Below are 22,405 nucleotides of genomic sequence, written 5' to 3'. Positions count from 1 at the left end.
TTGTTATGACATGTATTTAAAATTTTTACTCAAGAACTATTTTTTATTTTCATTATATTTATAATCATACATCAAAAGTTTCTATTTTCTGGTGGCTTTTTATTTGAGTTTGGAGCTCAAATAAAATACAGTAACATTCAATTAATCATTAATGCAAAAATCTCAATGTTTTTATAACAATGAATATTAACATAATTAGTAAGTCTTTCACTTTTTGTCTACTAATGTTATCTTTTTTAAAAAGATAATCCAATTAAAAAAAAAGATAATCATTTTTTTACTCTCCTCTTTTAACTATTTTCTCTATGTTTTAAAATCTGTTATCCACCCATATATATGTATCCACCCATATATATATATCCACCCATATATGTAATGTTGCCATCATCTTTATAAACACACCTAACTATGTTACTCTTTATTTACTTAGTGCAAAAAGTATTGTTAAAACTGTTAAACCTGCTTTAGCAGCCCTAATTATTTAAACCATTACCGCGTATATTGCTTATCTCTCTATTTTTTATTACCTCTCTATTTTTTATTATCTCTCTATTTTACAAATACTACCATTTATATATTCAAGCAGATTTTTTTGTATAAAACGGGTGTGTTCTAAGCATCGTTGAAATAATATCAGGTGCCGATAATGTTATAAAATAAGTTCATAAATCAAAAGATTTTTTTAACCAAACTAAAGTTGACTTGGTGTTTAAGAAAATATTTTTAGGTTTTTTAACTTTTAAATTACAAATATATACTAACTTAATTTTTTACACTAATTTCAATCACTTGTATAATCTGACGAGAATAATAGCTCTCCTTTGTAAATTTTGTTGTCCAGAAGAACTTTCAGCGAAATCTTATCTTCTGAAATCTGTAAAACATCGAAAGAAAAGCGCCGCAACGGTATTTCAGTGTTTAGAATTTTACGTTTACGTTCGTTACTTTTGTGTTCAGTCTTCGGCGATAGATTACGTTTTCTATAGACTTCACTTTGTAGATAATAGGGATATTGAAAACCCTCCTCTTCTATTATCTGGCGGCTGTCGAAACACGTTCCATTGAATTGCTTAAGAAAAAAGATGTTATGATAAAAAAAAAATTATGGATCAATACTAATTTTTAATGATTTATAATTTAAAAAAATGTTTCATCAGTTTGAAACATATTGAAATTCTAAAGTAAGTTTATAAGAAAAAATTTACATAAGTTATCTACTATCGTTTTAAGATGTTGTCACCAGAGCAGGGTTGCCTGATTACTAATACTGGCTTTTTCGAGCATTGCTTAGCTTTCATTTTTTTAGGTCCAATGCCTAAAAATATTTGGTATTGACCTATCATTTTTAATATAGTATTTTCATAATTTTCTTCTTTTTTCCTTTTAACTTATACCACGTTCTTGTAATTTAATCTTGAATTAAATCAATGTTTATTTAATCCATCTGGCAACCCTGCATAAAAGCATGTCCTGTAACGTCCTTAGGATGTTTAATGTCTTAAATAGGTATACTAAAAAGGAAAATTTCATAACGTCTGCCGATCTGTCTTGATTACACAATAAAATTTTTATTATATAAATACCTTGTCATTGTTATGTCTTTCAGGAAACTCCCGTTTAAAGTTTCCGTTAAAGTTGATTAGAGATTCGTGAAAATCTTTTGTTTTAGAAACACGAAAAATATTTGAAGCTTCTTCGAAATTTTTAGGATTAAAATTGTTTGAATCGCATTGTTGATATATCATATTTGGCGAGGGTTGCTTACTTGATGATAGAGGGGAATTTTCTAAACTACTTTCACGATAATCTGAATCGTTATTATCGTTATTATCGAGAAGAAGAGCGTCGTTAAATAATAAAGACTGGTTCATTGGTTTTTTACATCTGTAACATTCAAACTGGTATAATAATCGAACGTACCTTAAATTAAAATACTGGTTATAAAAATATAAAAAATTTTTTAATGAGAAGTTAACAATATTGTAGCAAGGCTTGTTATGGTTTTTTACGTTATGGTATATTATGGTTTATTACGGCTAGGTTTTTTGTAGTTAGTTTTATTATGGTTAAGTATTGTTAAATAAATTTTAAATATTTTTTACTTTAGTTTTAACGTGAATGCTCCGCTAGTCATCGTGCGCGGGAGATCGAGTTCTCGAGCAATTTGACTCCACATGCGGTTTTTCAAAGTCTAAATATTATAAAATGTATAACCTTTTTAAAAATAAATGAAAAAAAAAGATTGTTTAAAAGAAATAATAAAGTGATAAAGTAATAACAATAGTAATAATAAAAAAAGAAACAAAAAAAAAAAAAAAAAAAAAAAATAGCTTTGTTTAAACATTAGGGTGACCTTCAAAAACAACATTTTTAAAAAATGTGTACGGAGACCCCTTAAATGTGTTCTATATAATGAAATAACACTAAGTTTAAAAATTTTTTAATTAAAAATTTATTTTAGAGCTGCAGCTAGACCCTTCATTATTTAATAAGTTTCTAATATTTTGGAAAAAAAAGTCTTTGAAAAGTAGGTCAACCTAATTCTTAATAGAAGCGAAATTAAACAAAAAATTCAAAAAATTCAAAAAAAAATCGTTAAATATATAAACTTTATTTTAGAATTGAGTGCTTAAAAACTATGGCTTTTTAACTAAAAATTCAAAAAATGCATTAATACAAGTTTTTTGGCAATTTTTTATATAATAAAAATTGTTTTATAAAACGAACATTTTGTATAACTTTGCTTCTTGTAAGTACCAGGTTGACCTATTTTTGAAAGAATTTTTTTTCCAAAATATTAGAAACTTATTAAATAATGAAGGGTCTAGCTGCAGCTCTAAAATATATTTTTAATTAAAAATTTTTAACTCAGTGTTATTTCATTACACAAAACACACTTAGGGGGTCCCAGTACATAATTTTAAAAATTGTTCTTTTTTAAGGTCAAATAAAATAAAAGCTTACTTGTTCAAAACCGCCATACTTTTGGACAGTGTTGTAAAGAATAAATATATCTAATGGTTTCCTAGCAATTACTGGAATCTTACAATAGAGGCCTAAATGAATAAAACATAAAACGAATAAACACAAAAATAAAATGAGTAAACAAGTACGCATAACAAAGTAAGTACAAGAAATAAGCTTAAGTTGCTTTTATATAAAAAAAATTTTAAACCCTTTTGTGTCCCCCACAGCTTTAATGCCCACCATTTAGTGCCCACCACAGCTTAAATTTATTTAAAATTTTCTATAATCTTCAAAATAAGCAATTGTTTTATATTAATACCAAAAATAAATTGTATTTAGTATTTCTTTAATATATCTACAATCACAATACGAAAAAAAATTTTATATAGTTTACTTTGAAAATTAAAATTATTTGAAGAAAGATTAAAATTAAAGAAATTTATAGAAAAATGAAACTTAACTATTGCTTTCAATTACCAAATTTTTTTCTGAACAAACAATAGAACAATCATTAAAATTAATTAAAATTAATTAAATTATTATTATTAACCGAAGTAAAATCAATTAAAAGTATACGAAATTGTTGTTTTTTTGTGTGTGTTTTTGTATAACTATACTATTGAAATTTTGTATTTCATCAATTTTGTGTTTTATGACAACAAATAAATCAAAAAATCCTGCCTCTTTTTCTTCGGTAATCAAAAAATTCATCTAAAAAAGGTCTTCGATTCGGATGACTGTCGAGTGCGTAAAGCTACAAAATAATACAGAAGTTTTAAGGATTTAGAGTTTTAGATACATGTTTTACACATTTATAACACTAAGGGTACATTTAGAGTGCATTTAAGTGCATTCAGAGTTATGTTTTTTATGTACAATATTAAATCTAAACACAAAACTTAAGAAGATCAAAGTACATAAATGGTTAATATAACTTACTTTACACCCACAACCACACACCACCCACATACTCGATCGCTCACACAGATACACCCACACACATACACACACCTCTTAAATATATATATATATATATATATATATATATATATATATATATATATATATATTTATATATATATATATATATATATATATATTTATATATATATATACATATATATATTTATATATATATATATATATGTATATATATATATAAAATATGTCATAAGAATTTTTTTAGACCTTATTATTACTAAAATACAATTCGTGTAAAGTATGCGTTAGTATAAACATATTTAAATGCAGAGCTATCAAGCGCATGTTTAAATGCAGAGCTATCAAGCGCAATCAAGATTTAAGGGAAGTAGTCTAAAAATAGTACGTCATAAATTTTTTTAAATTTTGTATTTAGCAGCTTTTACTGTTAATCTTTAAAACTAAACAAAAAGTCAAACAAAATGTTGTTAAAGTCAACCATTCCTTTACCGACACCGGTTGCATACCTACTTCAAACGATTTATTATAACTATTTCCTGTGCAGAGTTTTTTGCTCTCAATGGATACTTCCATTTTGAAAGTAAAATTGAAAATTGCTTTTTATATGTTTTTATTTGTAATAATAAAAAGCTTCTTCAACAACATTGTAACAAGTATAACTTGCCAATATTTTAATTCCAAATAATTGAATTTCTTTTCACGTAACACTATTACTGCTTTTTATATTTCTGTAAATTAACAAGATCTAAAAAAAACATACTCAGAAACCTCTTGCTCATTGAAATTCGTTTTTGTATCAAGCAGCAAAACATGTTATTTCAATAACAAAAAAACTTCTTTTAATTAAAGTAAGTGTTTGTTTTTTTTTTAAACTTTGAAACAATTATAAATCAAAGCGAAAAAAAGGTGTTGACAATCAACACACAACTAAGAAGAGGAATTTCAGAATATCATGCAAGTTCTCTTGAGTTTTATATTAAACAAATTTATATTAATACAAATTATGCTTGTTTTGTGTGTGGGACTGAGACTAGCTTGCAATTTAAAAATACTAAGTAAAAATTGTGGTTGTAATTTTAGTTTTATAAATACTTTTTATTAAAACATATATACATGATATAAAGTTTTTTTTTTTGATATTGGCGCATGGGTGGCAAATTCTTGATACGCACCTGTATGTAGACCACCGCATTTTATGTGCGTTGGTACGCCTCTTGTGTACTTTAATTTGTGATACGCTCCATTAGGCGCACGTTTTTTTATGTACGCCAATAAACTTTAAAAGTGCTAGTACACACCGATAAACTTTAAAAGTCATTGTATACGGTGATAAATTTTAAAAGTGCTTGTATATGCCAATAAAAGTGCATTTATAAGTCGTTAAAGTGCTTTCAAATGTTTACAAATTTCAAAGATGTTTTATCAATTTCAAGAATGCGCGCGTATCAAGGGTAGTGGTGCTTGAATATAATAATTTAACAATAAAGTTAAAAGCTAAACTGATATAGATTTTAAAAATAATTAATTAATATTATCTTTAAACTTTGATATTTAAACCAAAAATATAAGGTTTGCTTACTTTTTTATTGTTTTCTTCGTACAACCAAACATTTCCTACTTCATTTTTTTCACGTGAAGATAAATCTACCTTTCGCTCTCCCATTTGAGTTTTATAACTTCTAAATAAAATAAATTTTAGAGTTTTGACCAATCATATTTTAAAATCAGATTTTTAATTAAATATATTTAATCAAATGATATAAGAAATAAGAATGCTGTATATATGTATAATAATGCATAAATAATTTTTATCTTATATCAGGCCATAATAAAAAAACAACTGTCGTTTAACATTGTTTCGTTAACTATAAATATCTGGCAAATTTAATAATGTCATCAATATTAAAAAAATAATATTAAAAAGTTAATATTATTTATTCAGGAAAAATTCCAAATACAACAGCTTTTATAAAACAAACGAATGCAATGTGGTCTACATTTAGAAAATTTTTTATACGGCCGTCAGGAGACTTTTATCAAAAAAAGGGGTGGACAGCAATTATCTGAACAATGAATATTGATCTTAGCAAACAAAACAAACTTAATTAAGTGATGCAAAATCTGAGCTGATTAAGCATTACTGGGTTTTGCAAGTTATATTACTTTTTACATCCGCTTGCTTATAGTTAGATGTCTACTAGGTTTTCTCTTTTCTTTAGTGTTATAAAACAGTCCTTGCCAAAATAAAAAAGTTTTTAAAATTTTAAATAGTATATTTTAGTTAAATTTTGTTATACTCTTTTAGGAACCATTAAGAACTTCAAAAACAATTTTAAATCAAAAGATTTGCACACGTTCTATTACAATAAGATTAATTTGCACATTTGGTTCAACACTTCCAATTTATATTGAGAGCAGACACGTTTAAGTTCTCGAACATTACGTCATTGTCATTAAAATAAGCTACGCCCCTTCTTATTAAAGAATATACATATATAAATTCATAAACCCGTTTTTTGAACATTTTTGTTTAGTATAATAATATGAGTATGAAACATAATTTGATTCTCAAATTTTTTTTTTATTCTTTTTTTTATTTGAAAGTATAACAAAGTTTAAAATAATTGAAAAACTTAAAACAATTTTTCCGTTTCAACAAAATATTTACAATTGAAGTAGTTTATTATATGTTCATTGTTTTATGTATGTTCATTGTTTTATGTATGTTTATTACAAAGAAAAAAAAAAACGAACATCAGATCTACATTATTTATATAGATTAACTTTCTCTCCTCAATTAAATGATTTGTTGTTTTATATTTGATAATGTTGTCTAAATAGATTGTCATGACAATCCCATGATAATGTTTTAAGTAAAAAAAGTTCAAATTTAATACCTAAAATTGAGAACCCAATTGTATTTATAGCTAACTTTTTTACAGACAGTCAGCTTACTAAACACTCAGTATAATGCTTACAAAAGAGTCAGTGTAATTCTTAAAAAATAGATAACATATTTTTTACTAAACAGTTTTAATATTTCTTACTAAACAGTTTGTATATTTCTTATTAAACAGTTTGTATATTTCTTATTAAACAGTTTGTATATTTCTTACTAAACAGTTTATATATTTCTTACTAAACAGTTTGTATATTTCTTACTTAACAGTTTGTTTAATGCTTACTTACGTTATTTTATGTCAGTAATTACCCGGCAATAGTTGACATATTGCTTGCTGAAGTCAGTATATTACTTGCTATTATTAGTAATAAGTCAACTATGTTTTTATAATATATTGCTCAAAATCCATCATATGTATTACCAATGCATCTGCAGTTAAAGTATTTTATGGTAAAATTTATTCTTGTATAATGGTGTTTTAAAATATTTCTTTTAAGATGTAAGCAAAAAAAGTCAATTATTAACATATAATATTTTCTCTTCTTGCACAGCTTAATCTATATGCAACATTTATATTGGGGCAATTGTATTGCAACTTACATTAATGTGCCTACAATCAAGTATTGCTTATAAATAAATATTTTGAAATGTTAGCAAAGTTCGCTTACTAGCTTTTTTTAAAAAATTAAGTTTGACTCTCAAATTTAAACCAAATAAATAAGATGTTGTCTTTTTTCTTCTTTTAAAAAGTTAAAAATATGCAATAGTATAATGCTTAAAAAATTTTAATAGACATGCATAAATATACTTTTGAAAGATTTAGTCGTGGGCAATATCTTATTAGAATAAGGCTAACTTAATGAGTCCAAAGAAAGCCTTGTTTTGAAGCTTATTGAAGCTTAAGAAGCGAAAATAAAAATAAAAAATATGTGTAAACAACGTATTTGTATAAAGTGGACAAGATAAATCATAAAATACGTGCCAGGATAAATCACAATACTTATGGCAGGATAAATAAAAATATATATGGCAAAATCATTAGCTTTTGGCATTTATACATAGGACAAAATGCCCCTATTTTTTTGAACAACTTCTATAGAAGTTTTATCAAAATGTAAATGAACCAAATGTTTTGAAAGTGCATAAAAAATCAAAAGAACATTTTTCTCATTGGTATGCAAAGGTTTAAGTATACAACCTAAGTTAGGTTGTGGGTTAGGTTATCTAACCCACACAATCACATACTCTAAAGTAATAGTTTCAGAGAATTTTATTAAAGCCTAAATTTAAAGTAAACTACAGATCTGCAACCAGGACTAAACCAACTATTTCTTAAAATAATGAGCTAATCACAGAGGGGCTACCCACGTTAATTTAAACTGTTTAAACATACGTAAGTACTTTAGTGTGTGCAGCAAGTTTCAAAAGCCGCATGTTTACCGTATACAGAAAAAAGTATGAGGACAAGTTATGTAATATTTTGAAAGATAAACTTTTATTTTTCAAAACATTACATAACTACTGTTTTAATCCTGTGTTCTTATCTTATAATGTATAGATTATATTATAATGTTATTATATTAGAAATTATGCAGTTAATTAAAAATATAATATTTCCTTCTCTATCTCCATGATTTTGGAAAAAGCAAAGCGGATTGCTAAACTGTTGTAGGGGAGACGCGGTAAGATAAGTAGGGCAAGATTTCTTCTTCAGTGACGGATCCGGGTTTGCATCCCCCCTTCCCCCACACACACATACACCAGAATTTAAAAAATATATATATATTTTTTGGTATTAACGTTATAACTAATAGTAATAACAAATAACAGTAATAAATAAACAACTAACAGTAATAACCGATAGATTTTATCGTGCATTAGATAAAGGTGGATAGGTTAAGGCCATGGCTCTTGACATTTCTAAAGCTTTTGATAAAGTTTGGCATGCTGGTCTTCTTCATAAGCTTTCTTTTTATGGTGTATCTGGTAAAATCTTTAAGATTTTTGAATCCTTTATTTCCAATTGTAGTATAAAAGTTGTCCTCAACGGACAACACTCATCTTCTTATTCTGTAACTTCAGGGGTTCCTCAAGGTTCAATCGTTGGCCCTATACTCATTTTAATTTACATTAACAATCTTCCAGATATTCTCACATCTAAGGTGGCATTGTTCGCTGATGATACTACCATATATTCTTGTCATGATAAAAAGTCAACGTTCTCCGATTGGAGGGGGCATTTGAACGTGAAATAGATCTCACTTCTGCTACAGCATGAGGCTCACAGTGGCTGGTGAACTTTAATTCTCAATTTTTATATTATAATAAAACTAAATTTTTTTCAGCTAATCGTTATCGCAATAAATTAGATCTTCCTATATTTATGAACGGTAATGTACTCGATGAGTCATCTACCCTTCATCTTCTAGGATTAACTCTTACTTTCGATCTTTCTTGGAAACCGTTTTTTTCCTCGAACATCAGTTCTTTGGAATTCGCTTCCTTCAATGTGTAATTATCCATCTTGTTTCATTCCCAATACCAGATGATAAGTTTACGAGTTTTAAATTTTTGATTCTTGTTAAATATATTTCTACTTGCAAACTAGTTACCTGCGTGAGTTTTCATATCATGCAGGTAATGAATCATTATGATGAAGCAAACTGACAAAATATTGTTTTATGACTGATAATTTTTGTAATAAAACAACATTTTATGGAAAATCTTGAAACAAACTCAAGGTTTTATTTTCCTATATTCTGTAGCCAAAAATTACTTTAGGCAACCGTAAAGTAGTGGTCAGACTCAAGATCAAGAGGTATGAAGTTCAATTCCTGCTCTAACCAAATAATCAATATTCGTAAAAAAAATGGCATCATAAAATAAGAATGATTAAATTGTATTATCATATAAGCTTGGGGCGGCTAAAAGAGTATATGATCGACTTATTATGAACGTATTTAAAAGCACTAACATTTTTAGAAAGGTTTGAGACTATTGCTATTTGAATAACTAATTTAAACGCATTAGAAAAAATTCCATTCTTAATCATTATTAACAGCATGAATGATTCTGAATAGTTAAAACGTTTTTTTTATAACGCTATTTTATATAAACCTTTATTAGCATTAATCTGAATTAAATATTTCAGTTTTATAAATAGTTACGAAAAAATTAAACAGTTCTTGATATTTATAACAGGGCATTGATAAATTTACTAAAAATTGCTATTTTTAGACAGAATGGTAAAAAAGTATAGAAAAAAAATATAATAATAATTAAAAAAGTTTACATTCATTTTTGGAATTCTACCGTCACTTACGGGACATTTTGATTTCTGTAATGTCACATTTTTGGAATTCTACCGTCACTTACGGGACATTTTGATTTCTGTAATGTCACATTTTGTAGATATTTATTTTTTATTTTAACAGATTAGATGTTTATATATCTATGAATCATCCCAAAATCATTTATTTGTTTTCCTGTATATTGAAATTTTGTTCAATTATTATAAGTTTAGGAATTATATTATATGCTGTGTTACTTACGGGACGCAAAAAAAAAGCATTGCATTAAACCTGCTGTTTTTAGTTAAATATTTCAAGCCAAATATTTAACCTACATTAACTGGCTTCTTAAATTAAAGTAGTTATTACTCTGCGTAAAATTATTCAAAAGATTGTTTTAGCTAATTATTTATATATCTTAAATCAAATTATTTATCGGTACTTAGGGCGACAATTTTACGCTTTTATCAAAATATGGTTTAGATACCATTTATATAGAAAGCCTTGACTTTAATTTGAAATGTAAAACAAAACAAAAAATAATACAAATAACATTATTAATCAAAAGTTAAAGTTTTAAAACATATGGCAACCCAATGATTACTTGGTTTTTATTTGAATTTATTTATTCATTTTATCGAAATAACTCACTTAAACGTGGAATCGCCCATATACGCTTAATAAATTTTTTTGTTTAAAAAACTTACCAACTTAAAAGGTAGGGGCGACCGGGGCTAGTTGCCTCTGTTTTAACACTTTGAGCTCTGTAGCCTTAACGGCAAAATTTTTTGCATGAATTTAGGTAACATTTACAGTTTGCATTCATTATAAAAAATAATTTTCTCGGTACCTTCTAGGGGCTCAAAAAAAAAAGTTCGCAAACTTACGTAAGTTGGCGCAAACTATAAAAATGATTATTAATGTACTATTAATACAAAATTTATAGAAATTTTTTTGCTCTTTATTTTGGCAAAAACTTTGAGCCAAAAATTTAATTTTACATTCAGCTGGTACCAAATATTAGTTCGTATAACAAGCCAAAACAGTAGCCCACTTTTTATCTGTTATAATACCAGCCCAGTGAAAATTTTACTAACTTACCCCAAAAGCATTTTTTCAATAAACAGTCTATAGATCCTCAAAAATGGCAACTTCTGAAAAAATCTGACTGAAAATAGTAAAGCAATTGTGACAGGAATTTTTACAATAGTTTTTTTTCCATATGACCAACTATTTTTTTTTGTAAAGTAAAAAGGAAGCGATATTCCAAAAGTTGCGTTTTATTCCAAAAAACACATATCTTCTCCGTGTATGCATAAATCCTAACAACACACTGAATGATGAAATAGTCAATTTGGAAGGTTTTATGTAATTTTTGTCATTTTCTGATAAAAGACTCTAAAGATAAACGCAGTTTACCCCGCTGCCAACTAACCCGGTCTCCCCTAAAAAAAAGAGATTGAAGAAATTAACATTTAAAGAATAAAATTTTGAAATTTACTTTGAATATTACATATTACTAGTATAAACTTTAATTACACAAATGACCTAAATTTTATATAAAATAGTAACTGTATACTACTCACTTTTTATTTGTACAATGGTTTACAAAAAATTAAAGTTTATAAAGAACCCATTGTTTTTTTCAAAACATTTTTTATTCTTAAGAAGTTCTTAGTTTTTTTCTTTTTCATCTATTGTGATGACTTTTTATTTGGTAACGTTTTTTTTTTGTTTTCTTTTATTTATATAAACAATGTTTGTGTCTAACTGGAGTATCACTCAACATCTTAGCCTTTTGCTGCCTACTTTTAAAGTTTTTATTTCTAGCAAATGCTTTTGTGTAAAACTTTAAAACTTTAAGTGAAAATATTTTTTTACAGTCAACTAAAATAAATTAATGTATGCAACTTCGTTTTTGACATGATAAGTATCTTATTATTTTTTTGTAACAAATTTAAATGCCAACAAATGTATTGATTTAGTTAACAAACCATAAATTATTTTTGATTCAAGTATTAGTTAACTTATTACCTTAGGTAGACAACTTACTTACCTTGATTAGGTAATTTAATAAACTTTCTTTTTCTGCTGCTATAAAAACTTACTTATTTTTCTACTTAAACATAAGACATTCATTTTGGATTAAACTTCATTTAATGACAATATTATTTTAATACCATTCTATCTCTTCTAAATTTCAAGATTCAATGGCTTTCTCTCTTAAATTTACAACTGCTTTTTGTTTCAATTTTTTTTTTAGACATAAAATTGGAAAACTATATAACTATACATAAACTATTTCATATATAATAAGTATGATTTATAAATAGAATATTGTAAACTATCGTTTGTTGATGAATAATTTTTTTATTTATCGCAAGTATATATTTTTTATTACTTTTAAATAAAAAATCGACTTATATGACGCACCAAATGGAACACTTTGATTTTACCACTAATGAGTCCCATAAACTCATCGATCAATGAGATAAACAGAAATAGTTAACTTTGATGACCATGTCTTTAACAAAAATTACAACCAACTGAAAAAAAAAGGATATATAGGCGATTTTGCTGCATTCAACTTTTCAATGACCAAATAAAGTTTAGTAACGTCAGTCTTGGTTTTAATGATACAAATGATCTTGCCGTTGTCCATACATAACATGATCAGACAATTTGTTAATCAAAGCACAAGTAGTAACAGACGCAGAACAGAGCCCAGAATAATAGAGTTTGTAGCTTAAGCTACAAACACTAAATTAAATTAATATAAATGACAACCTTTTGCTGCCGATAAGCCAATTATGCATTAATCTATGCAAGAGATAAATGAGTAAGTTGAAACCATGAGCTTTGAGTAAGTTTAATAGACGATTTTTAAGTTTTTGCATAGTCAGTATAAATTTTTGATGAATTTAAAATGTGGCAAGTCGCAAAAAGTTTAGGATACAAACTTTGTGTTTGACAAACACGAGTTCAAATTTATGTAAAAAAAATATAACAACTAATAAACAAAAAAATCATTAGAATAAACCAAAAATAAAAACGAAAGGCATTTAAAACAAAACAAAAAGAGTAATTGTAAATATGAAATAAAAATGTTTAAAAATATGGAAATTAATGAAATATGAAAGATTACAATAAACATGAATAACATTTCTTATTAGCTTAGAAGTCCAAAAAGTCACGCAGTTTTTACGAATTTTAAACATCTCACCCTCCCCGCCCTTTCCTGGTAACAAATCGTTAATAAAACAATCACGTTTTTCTGATCACTCCCCTAAAATTACACAACAAATTCGTCCCCCCCCCCCCCCCCTTAAGGTGTTTTTTTATGGTATAGCTGCTTATAGTTATCTAATAAATGAATTGTAATACATATTATTATCATTATTATTAATAAATATTAAATTTTAATAATTATTATTTAATATCACTTTGAAAGCCATTATTTGAACAAATTTTTTTTACTTTCACAAAAAAACCTTTAAATATTTAATTTTTCGTTGCGACAACATGCTGGCGTAAAGCCGCGTATAATCAAAATCGTTTATATTGAGGCGCGGAATGCGATGGTTTTTGCGGAATGCGATGGCTCTTTATGATAAAATTTTTTTGAATTTTGATGTTTTATTTGAAAGTGTTTTATATGTTTTATAAATAGTTAAATAATTATTATTGTCTTTTAATTGTAACTATATTTATCTTTTAAAGTTTTACACAATAAAATAATTATCGCGTACATAAATTTACATATATCGGCTGAATTAAGTAGGTATGGGGGACGTATGGTGTACTTATACTCTTTTTTGCACTCCTATAGTTCGATATAAAGTTGTAAAAATGGCCAGTGATTAAACAAACAAATAACTTTCGAAGATATATTTAATTTTTGATGTATGTATTATTTAATTCACTTCTTTAGCAATAGTTAGTGTCGCAATGCAGGTTGTTTTAACATTATAATATTTTATGATAATGCGTATTAACGTGTTATCATTTGTGTATTATTTGGTATAACGTATTATTATTTATTATTTAACGCGTATTACTTATGATAATACGTAATAATGCGTATTGTTTAATAATTATTATATGTATTTTTATTTAATAATTATACTATTATCTATGACCTTCATCGATAATATATCGGCTATATCATTGACTCATAAAACCTTTAATCAACTAAAATTCAAGTCAATTTATAAAAAGTCAATTCTAATAAAGTCAAATAAAAAATTCAATTCCAGTGTGTTAGGCTAGGCACTACTTTAATCAATAAAAAAGATTTTTTAGAATTGAAACTCTAAAAAAAAGGTGTTACGACACAAAACTGAATCCCCCTTTACCCTACCCCCTCCCTACACCTGTAACAAATCGGCTGTAAAAGATGAGTCACTTTTTTAAAAAGTGGCTCATCTTTTTTAATCTCACTAAATGCAAAGTCATGCACTCTGGTCTCTCAAAAAGCCAGCTTGCTCAAACTACTCAACGTTTGACACAGACGGCAATCAAAAAAATCTTAAAACAACAGCTATGGAATGTAACTTAGGGGTTCTTATATGTAGCGACATTAAAGTCAAGTATTAAATAGAGGTTGCAGCATTCAACAGCGAGCAACGAAGTTGATAACTGAGATCAAACAAAAAAAATAAGAGGGTAGAATAGCGATTATTGGCCTTACAACTTTAGAAGAACGACAAAAAAGGGTCAACCTGATTCAACAATATAAAATTGCAAATGGGATAGATCGGTCAAATTTAATAAAAACACTATTCGCTGGTGCTTAGTCTAAATAAATGAATCAGCAATATTTTTTTAATTCATAATATTTTCTTTTTTACTTTAAATATAATTATATACATAAACAATAAAATTAGAGCAAATAGAAGACATTATTTTATTATTTACTTATAAATATTTTTATAATTTATTATAAAAATATTTATAGATAAATAATATATAGTATTAATTTATTATACAATATATCACAAAGTTTTAGGTTTAATGTAAAAAAAAGCGAAAGAGCAGATCCATGAGAGAAAAGGGAAAGATTGTACAATCGAGGCTATTGTCACCTTCCTCTCTCTTTCCTATGTTTTAAAAAAATAATTTATTTTTGTATTTTTTGCATATTTTACACAGCATGTTCTTTTCAAAATAAGAACTTAAATTAGGCAGGCTGTTTAAAAATAATTTAAAATTTTGATAAAGATGCAAATTCTATAATTTTATTTAAAGAAACATTTTAATATAATCCATAAATAAGATGAAACATTTTTATTCATATTTAAATTGATCTAAAGTAATTTTCTTTTTATAAACCAGGGTCAACGACACGAGAGGTAGGGGGGGGGGGGGGGTCGGGAGGACTAGTGCTCTTCCACTTTTTTTCTAAAGGGCCTTTTTTTTTCAAGAAAATTCTAGATCGAGCAGACTTTAAGAATTGACGATTGTGCCCCCTCCACTTCGAAACCCGTGACATCAGCCCCGTACACATTATATAGAAGTATTTTCCATCAATAAGACCCACAATACTTAATTGGGTATGAGCACAATTTAAAGTTATGTTTTGGAAAAATAAATTTGTTTTATAAAAATCTTGTGCAGTGTTTTTAGACTTCATTAAAAGAGGATTAAAATATTTTTGGTGACAGACCAGTCGTAGTTCTATAAAAATTAAAACTGTAAATTAAGTTTGTAGTTATTAAAAGCTTTAGGTACAACCAACCGACTATGAATAAAAGAAAAGTATAAACTTTTTAGTGATTAAGAACTAAGAAATGGTTTATAAATTGTATCTATATTTTTCTAGACTGTTTGTGATAAAAATTTCATTGTAAACTTTCATTCAACTTTACACCAAAAAAATTTCTCATAATTTCCTTTTTGCGGCCGGGGCGCAGTGGTTAGAGTTCTTGCTCGGAATTAAGAGGTCTGAGGTTCAACGCCGGCTATAGCCCAATAAGTAGCATCGGTAAGGAAGGAGGTATAAACTTTCTAGTTAAATGCTCTTCTACGGTGTTCTGTGATGACCAAGAGGACTTTTGGGAGCACCTTAATAACCACATTTATCAAAACAATGTATAAGTTTAAAGACTTGGATTAAATGGCATTGAAAATGGCGCCGAAATTCAATTGATGATAAACATAATATTTTTATTATTTCGCTGTATTGAAGATGTTACAAGCTAGAATCCAATTTTGTTGCTTTACGTTGAATAGATTTAACCTAGGTTATTTCAGTTTTTAAATAAGGAGCACAAGCATACAATGCATGTTCAAGATGTAGTCTTATAAACACTTTATGTAACATAAAAACGCTTTCAAAAACAACTTAAGAAAGTAACTTTATAGGTACAATTGCTGCTTTGTCTGTAGCGTCTGTATCTCCATGTTCGTCAGCATAGAGGGGCCTGGTGTAGCACCTCTTCATCAAATTATAAATAGATTATTGTATTTGCATTTGATCACTGAATAATAACAATTAATTAATGATAAAAACCATGTTTTCATCAATAAAAAAAAATTTTTTTTTATCGTACCAAGAATTTATAGGGATTTAGAGACAACTGATAAGATCCAAAAAATGCTCCACTTGAGATTAAATGTAAAAATGACTCCCAAATCACGCTCTTTGGTTGAGCTTCTTAGGCATTGATTAGTAAATATAATTAGGTTATTTATGAATAACATAGCATTTTGAATTGATTAACTTGAGAAACTAAGTGCTTGATCACTCGTATACCTAGCGTAGTTGACCCTGCAGATCAACAAAATTTACTCTGCAGGAAAGTTTTAGAAAAAAGCATGTGTCATATCTCAGTGAATATCTCAGCAATTTTAGAAAGTTGGGTAAGATTGTTTGTGTAGAGAATGAATTGGAACTTAGGGAGTTTGTTTTTTATTCTGAAAAATTTAAATTTTTACATAACTTGTTGTGAGGTACAGAATCAAAAACTTTGGAAAAATCGAGATTGTATCAATAAACTGGTAAAATGCTACGAAGGATGAAATTTTATTAAAAGTCTTTATTGATTTGTAATAAAGAAGTCATGTTGATTTGTAGAGAGCAGATTATTATTGTTAATGTGCTTTAGGATTTTGTTCTTTATCAGTTTTTAGAAGATTTTGCACGCAACAGGGATTAGTGAAAAAGGTTGATAGTTTTAAGCAAGTAAACTCCCTTTTTTTTGTAGACCAAAATATTATTTGCTAATTTCTAGAGAGAGGATACTTAAGTAAAGAATTAATTGAAGATGTTTTAAAGTGTAATTCCAAAGCTGTGGCATATATGTTAAGTATTAGGCAATACAAGCTGTCAGGTTCGAAAGATTTAAATGGGTTTAGTGCGATATGTCCCTTAATAATATCTGAGGTGGAAAAACCCAAGCTATCATTATAAATTCATTCAGGTGTAATACCATTATTACGTAGCAATGAAAAATATTCAGAGCTTTCAAGATCAAACATAGATTTAAATTGAGAATTCAGAAGATTAACTAAATCGGGAAAAGTTTCAATTCAAATTCTGACTGAAGTATCTTTGAGATAACAAACTCTATCTTTAACTTTTGATTGTTTATTAATGTATTTGTAGACAAATTTTTGGGTTGTTATGGGATTTTTATATTATTTCATAATTCATGTGCTCTAAATATTTTGACTTTTACGATTGTAACAGTTGTAATTTATTTTAAGTTCATTATTCTTCCATTTAATATGACAAGCGAATTAGGTGCTCGGATTAGATTTTTAATATTTGTAGTAACCTAAAGATATTTTATTAATCTTGAGGATAAAATATTTACAAAAAGTACTATAGTTAGAAAGCAATAAATTAAACATCTGATACTCAGTTTTATGTTGAAATAAATTATCCTAATCGGTTGATGCAATAAAGTTTAATATTAATCGTTTAATATTAATCGTTTAATATTCGTAATCGTTTAATATTCGTAATCGTTTAATATTCGTAATCACCTTTGTTTTAGTTAAACAAACAAAATTTTAGTATCACATAAAAAGATTTTTTTATGTGATACTAAAATGACTCTTAAGGTTACTACCTAGTATATTATTAGATGACAAGTTTAAAATAAAAGTTGTACTTAAATATCAAGTTCAACATATTATATGAGGAACCATAGGTTGTCTGGAAAGAATGAAACATGTTACGTAGAGTAAATAGGCTGTTTTGGTAATGTTCCACATTTCACTTTCGAGAGAATTGTTTGGATTGAAGGTTTAATTACTTGAATGTCTTTTATCAATTTAGTTAAAACACTTGCTATAGAGTCAAATTCGATGTTCAATTGATCTGAAGTTTAATGTCTGATCAGACATATTAGCGACATGGGTAAGAAAAAAGAGTAAAGAAGATGCAAAATAAAATTTTAAAATAAAATTCAAGACTTTACTTTCTAATGTTTAAACAAGTATTTTTAGATGACAACTTTATTTCAACAATTTTATTCTACTTTATTTTTATTTTTTTTAATTTTTTTTATTTTTAAGTCCCTAGAAAGATTTCGTAAATATAAAGCTGAAAAAATAAAATAAGAAATTTCATACACTATATAAACATAACAAATGAATGACAGTTTTGAAACCAAAGTTAAAACAGATAAAATAAAAAAAGAACATAATTTCTAAAAGTAATTAAGCTGATCTACCACTTTCTTTATAAAACCGCATATACATTGAAATACTTTTTCTATATGATCAAATAATCAATAAAATTCAAGCAATGATTGCAGAGTGTAAAAAAATTTTTCGATTTTTTTTTTTAGGTTTATTTTTTGGTTACTATTTTAAGTCGGTCACTTTTACTTAAATTTAATTTGAACAGAAAGTATTGATAAGTTTCATAATGTAAAAATAAATCTATACTGAAGAAAACTTCCTTTGAAAAAATTACACAATATTTTTGTTTGATGACATTTTCGTGACAATAAATGCTTTTTACGGTGCATTACTTTGAAAAAAAAGTTTTACTAACTTAAAACTTCCTAAATTTAAAATAAAAATCTGGCTTTGAATGATAAAAATACGGTTTAGAATTTCTAACCTGAGTTAATGTTCTGGATCTGATGGTAATACTTTTATTTTATTGAAAAAATATAAAAGCTATTTGATAAAAACAAAAAAAGGCAACATTCACTTGCAACGGTAAAACATTCCGCTTGCAACGGTCAGTATTCTGCTTGCAACGGTCAACATTCCACCTACATCGGTCAATATTTAATAAAATGATAATAAGTTATCAAAGTGTTTATTTCCTTACTCAAATATTATATAATAGATAGATCTCTTTTTTCAGCTTTACGGTTTTCTTATACACTGAATAAGTTGATGAATCGGTTTTCTTCTCCTTTTTATTGTTCATTTAATAAAAGAAATCTTTCTATTTTTATGTTGATTACAATGATTTTGAATAGAAAAGAAAAATACAAAAACCGGTCAAATTCAGTTTCTTTTAAAGTCAACTTTAAACTCCAATAAACAGCTCAAAATGCCACTGCAAATCCACTGCAAAAATGTTTGCTGAGTAAAAATACGTTTTTAATAAATATCTTGTTGATAAATAATATAATCCAAAATTCTTTGTTTATGCTAAACAAGCACATTTTTTAAATTCATGTTGTGCAATTTGACTTTAAATATTGAATTCAAATGCTTACTGTTGCAAACTGTTAAAGCTGTAGTGTTATTTTTGTATAATAAGATATGAATGGCATTAATTATTTTGCTTAGAAATTTTGCCAAATTTCCAAATCTAACTTAAAAATAACGCATTCATTGATATACACATATCAGTTCGAAGTTTTTTCAAAAAAATCTGTAGCAGGATTAAACACCGTAGCAGGACAAAAATTATTTATTTTTATGAAATTTCAATATAAAATATTTGGGTTCCTTTAACTCTTCTATTTTTTTAATATTTTTTTAATTTTGCATCTTTAGGAATTTGAGCATTGACAGAGAATTTTTGAAAAAATAAAAAATAAATAAATGTATTGTATTGTTTTTAAATACTTCTTGATTTATTTTGGAATTAGTTAATAGTATAATTTTTTAACATATATTTTAAAATTAATATAAACAAATTTAAATTTAATGTAATAAAATTAAATAAACAAAAAGTAAATGAGTTTAAACTAAAAATCATGATACATATATAAATATAGTGCTTACAACCCTCTAGAATATTCTTAATGAATTTCCTCAGCCCATGATTGTCGAAAACTTTAATTTAACTTTTAAATACAAAAAAGTAGAAAGATTTTCTCTATATGACCCCAATAAAATGTTGTTAAAACAAACAACACAAAAAATAAAAAAAAGTTATCAAAGGATTATCAATAATGTTTTTATCATTAAACTGTACAATTATAAAGCAGATGACAACTTTGACAAAATTGTTTTATAAGATCAAGTCGATAAACCCATTAATGCCATTAAACAAACATAAATTAAATTAAAAGAAAAAAATTTAACTAAAATGCTTGAAAAAAATATGCGTGAATCTAAATAAAAAATATGGAACCTTTGTCACAGCTTTATTCAAAATATTTTATATATGTGTATTTAGTTTAATTGGTATAAAAAAATAAAGTTAACAAACAGAACAAATTATTTTTTGCGTTAAAAATTCAATCGACGTCGTAATAAGACTTGCAAACAATGACGCATTGTTTAACTCTTTAATACTGTTTTTGCTTGTTTCCGGACTACCAAACCGGACTACCAAAAGTTTCTATTAGCATTTGCTTGTTATTTTACCATGTTGTTTTTATAAATATATTTCTTTTTCTTTAAATGTCAGATAAAAGTTATATTTGGTTGTTCTTCTTCAAGAAGACACAAAGTTATCGACGTTTTTGAAGTTCCTACTCCAAATAATGATTCAAGTAATCTTTGTACAATAATCATATAAACAACCAAATTATTAATTCTTGAAAAAAGAGAAGAAAAAAAACAGAAAAAAAAACCAAAAATCCGAAGATCATATTTGGGTATACTTACCTCCAAAAAGAATATTTGCATTGCCAAGTCTAAATTATAAGCTTTTGAAGATTTCACTAAATGTACTTTGATGTTTTTCTTTTAGTGCTGGGAAATATCTCTACCTAAAAAGAAATTTCAATGTTTGCCATATATGTATTTTTTTAATTTTTATTTAGGTGCCCCAAGAAGTCCTTACAGTCTTATCACAGAGCACCGCGGATGAGCAATTAATTGGAAGTTCACTCCTTCTTCCGATGTCGCAAAACTTGTTCAGAGGTGGGGTTTGAACCACGAGTTATTTGTTTCTGAGGCAATTGCGTTACCAATGCGCCACGGCTATATGACAATTGTACATCTGCCATAAATCACTCCTTTATGGGATAGCGTTAGTGCGGTACATGCGTGGGTATAATATTTGTAACATTAAAATCACACTAAATAAGAACGACCCAGTGAGAAAAAAAAAAAGTTTCTCCTACATCGGTTCCATGTGAACTCCATGTGGGATACATGGGAACCCACATACTAGCTGCTTCCATTGATAAAGAAAACTCTGGTCTTATCCAACTGTAGTATCTGAAAGGCCCCAAGTGACTTTTGATACTTTAAGTAGTAAAACAAAAAAAAGAAGAATTTCGCCATTAGTTACATGATGTTTATATTAAAAACTATTGTTTGCATCAAGTTGTAATATTATATACACAAAAAACTGCTTTTGTAAATATAATTTATATTTACAAAAGTAAATATAAATTATATTTTAGAATCGTTTATGCATAATTTTAGAAAACTTTAAAATTTTTTCAACAGATAAAATTCTTTTTGTCTAAACTATTTTGTTTTGAACTTTTGCATTTATGTTGTTTTTTTGTTTTTTTAAATCGGCAAGAATAAAAAACACAAAAAAATCATTTTCGTATCCAAGCGAAGGGTTTCAACCTTTAATGACTATTATGCTGAAGTTAAGAATTTATAAAAAATTCTTCTGTAAAAAATTTTAACGATATAGTTATTAACTCTTCCCACCCATCCTCACCACTTCTTGATAGTTTAGTTTGCTAAAAATTACGTCATAACTTAATAATCTGCCAAAATCGGTAACAGCTTAATTAGAAGATTTTGTTTAGAGTTTATTGCATAAAAGTTGCTAAAGAAGTTAAACTGATAGAGTTAACTTATTTGGCAAAACAAGCTTCTCTTTTGCTTTTTGACTAAATATAGTCTTAATTAGATAGTGACTGATCCAGGAGGGGGGGGGGGGCAAGGGGTATGCATCCCCCACCATTAT

At 26.8% G+C, this 22,405-nt stretch overlaps 1 protein-coding gene across 4 annotated transcripts; it reads right to left on the bottom strand.

Annotated features, from left to right (window-relative positions):
- Positions 1-702: 702 nt before the first annotated feature.
- Positions 703-20,488, bottom strand: LOC136080748 (AT-rich interactive domain-containing protein 3A-like). Of its 4 annotated transcripts, none has more exons than XM_065797802.1 (7): positions 20,305-20,488; positions 5,489-5,588; positions 3,649-3,721; positions 2,965-3,056; positions 2,103-2,191; positions 1,584-1,920; positions 703-1,069 (listed from the first exon to the last, which is right to left on the bottom strand). In XM_065797802.1, the coding sequence occupies exons 2-7, from the start codon at positions 5,570-5,572 to the stop codon at positions 782-784; spliced, it is 963 nt and encodes a 320-aa protein (XP_065653874.1). In that variant the 5' UTR covers positions 5,573-5,588; positions 20,305-20,488; the 3' UTR covers positions 703-781. The 4 variants fall into 4 exon arrangements, with proteins under 4 accessions (XP_065653874.1, XP_065653875.1, XP_065653876.1 ...); XM_065797803.1 differs by having other exon boundaries at positions 20,308-20,438; XM_065797804.1 differs by lacking the exon at positions 20,305-20,488 and adding an exon at positions 19,394-20,071.
- Between the last annotated feature and the right edge of the window lie 1,917 nt (positions 20,489-22,405).

Source organism: Hydra vulgaris, chromosome 05, assembly GCF_038396675.1.
Source record: "Hydra vulgaris chromosome 05, alternate assembly HydraT2T_AEP".
Lineage (NCBI taxonomy): Eukaryota > Metazoa > Cnidaria > Hydrozoa > Anthoathecata > Hydridae > Hydra > Hydra vulgaris.
Note: the sequence above shows the minus strand (reverse complement) of the source record. Positions and strands in the feature narration are given on the sequence as shown.

Bases quoted from the DNA above. Each gene is read 5' to 3' on its own strand.
- LOC136080748 (XM_065797801.1), bottom strand. The intron at 1,921-2,102 runs GTAAAAAATATT...TTTTAATTTAAG, and splicing joins GCATTCACGTTAAAACTAAA to GTACGTTCGATTATTATACC. The intron at 1,070-1,583 runs GTATTTATATAA...TTTTTTCTTAAG, and splicing joins AAAGACATAACAATGACAAG to CAATTCAATGGAACGTGTTT.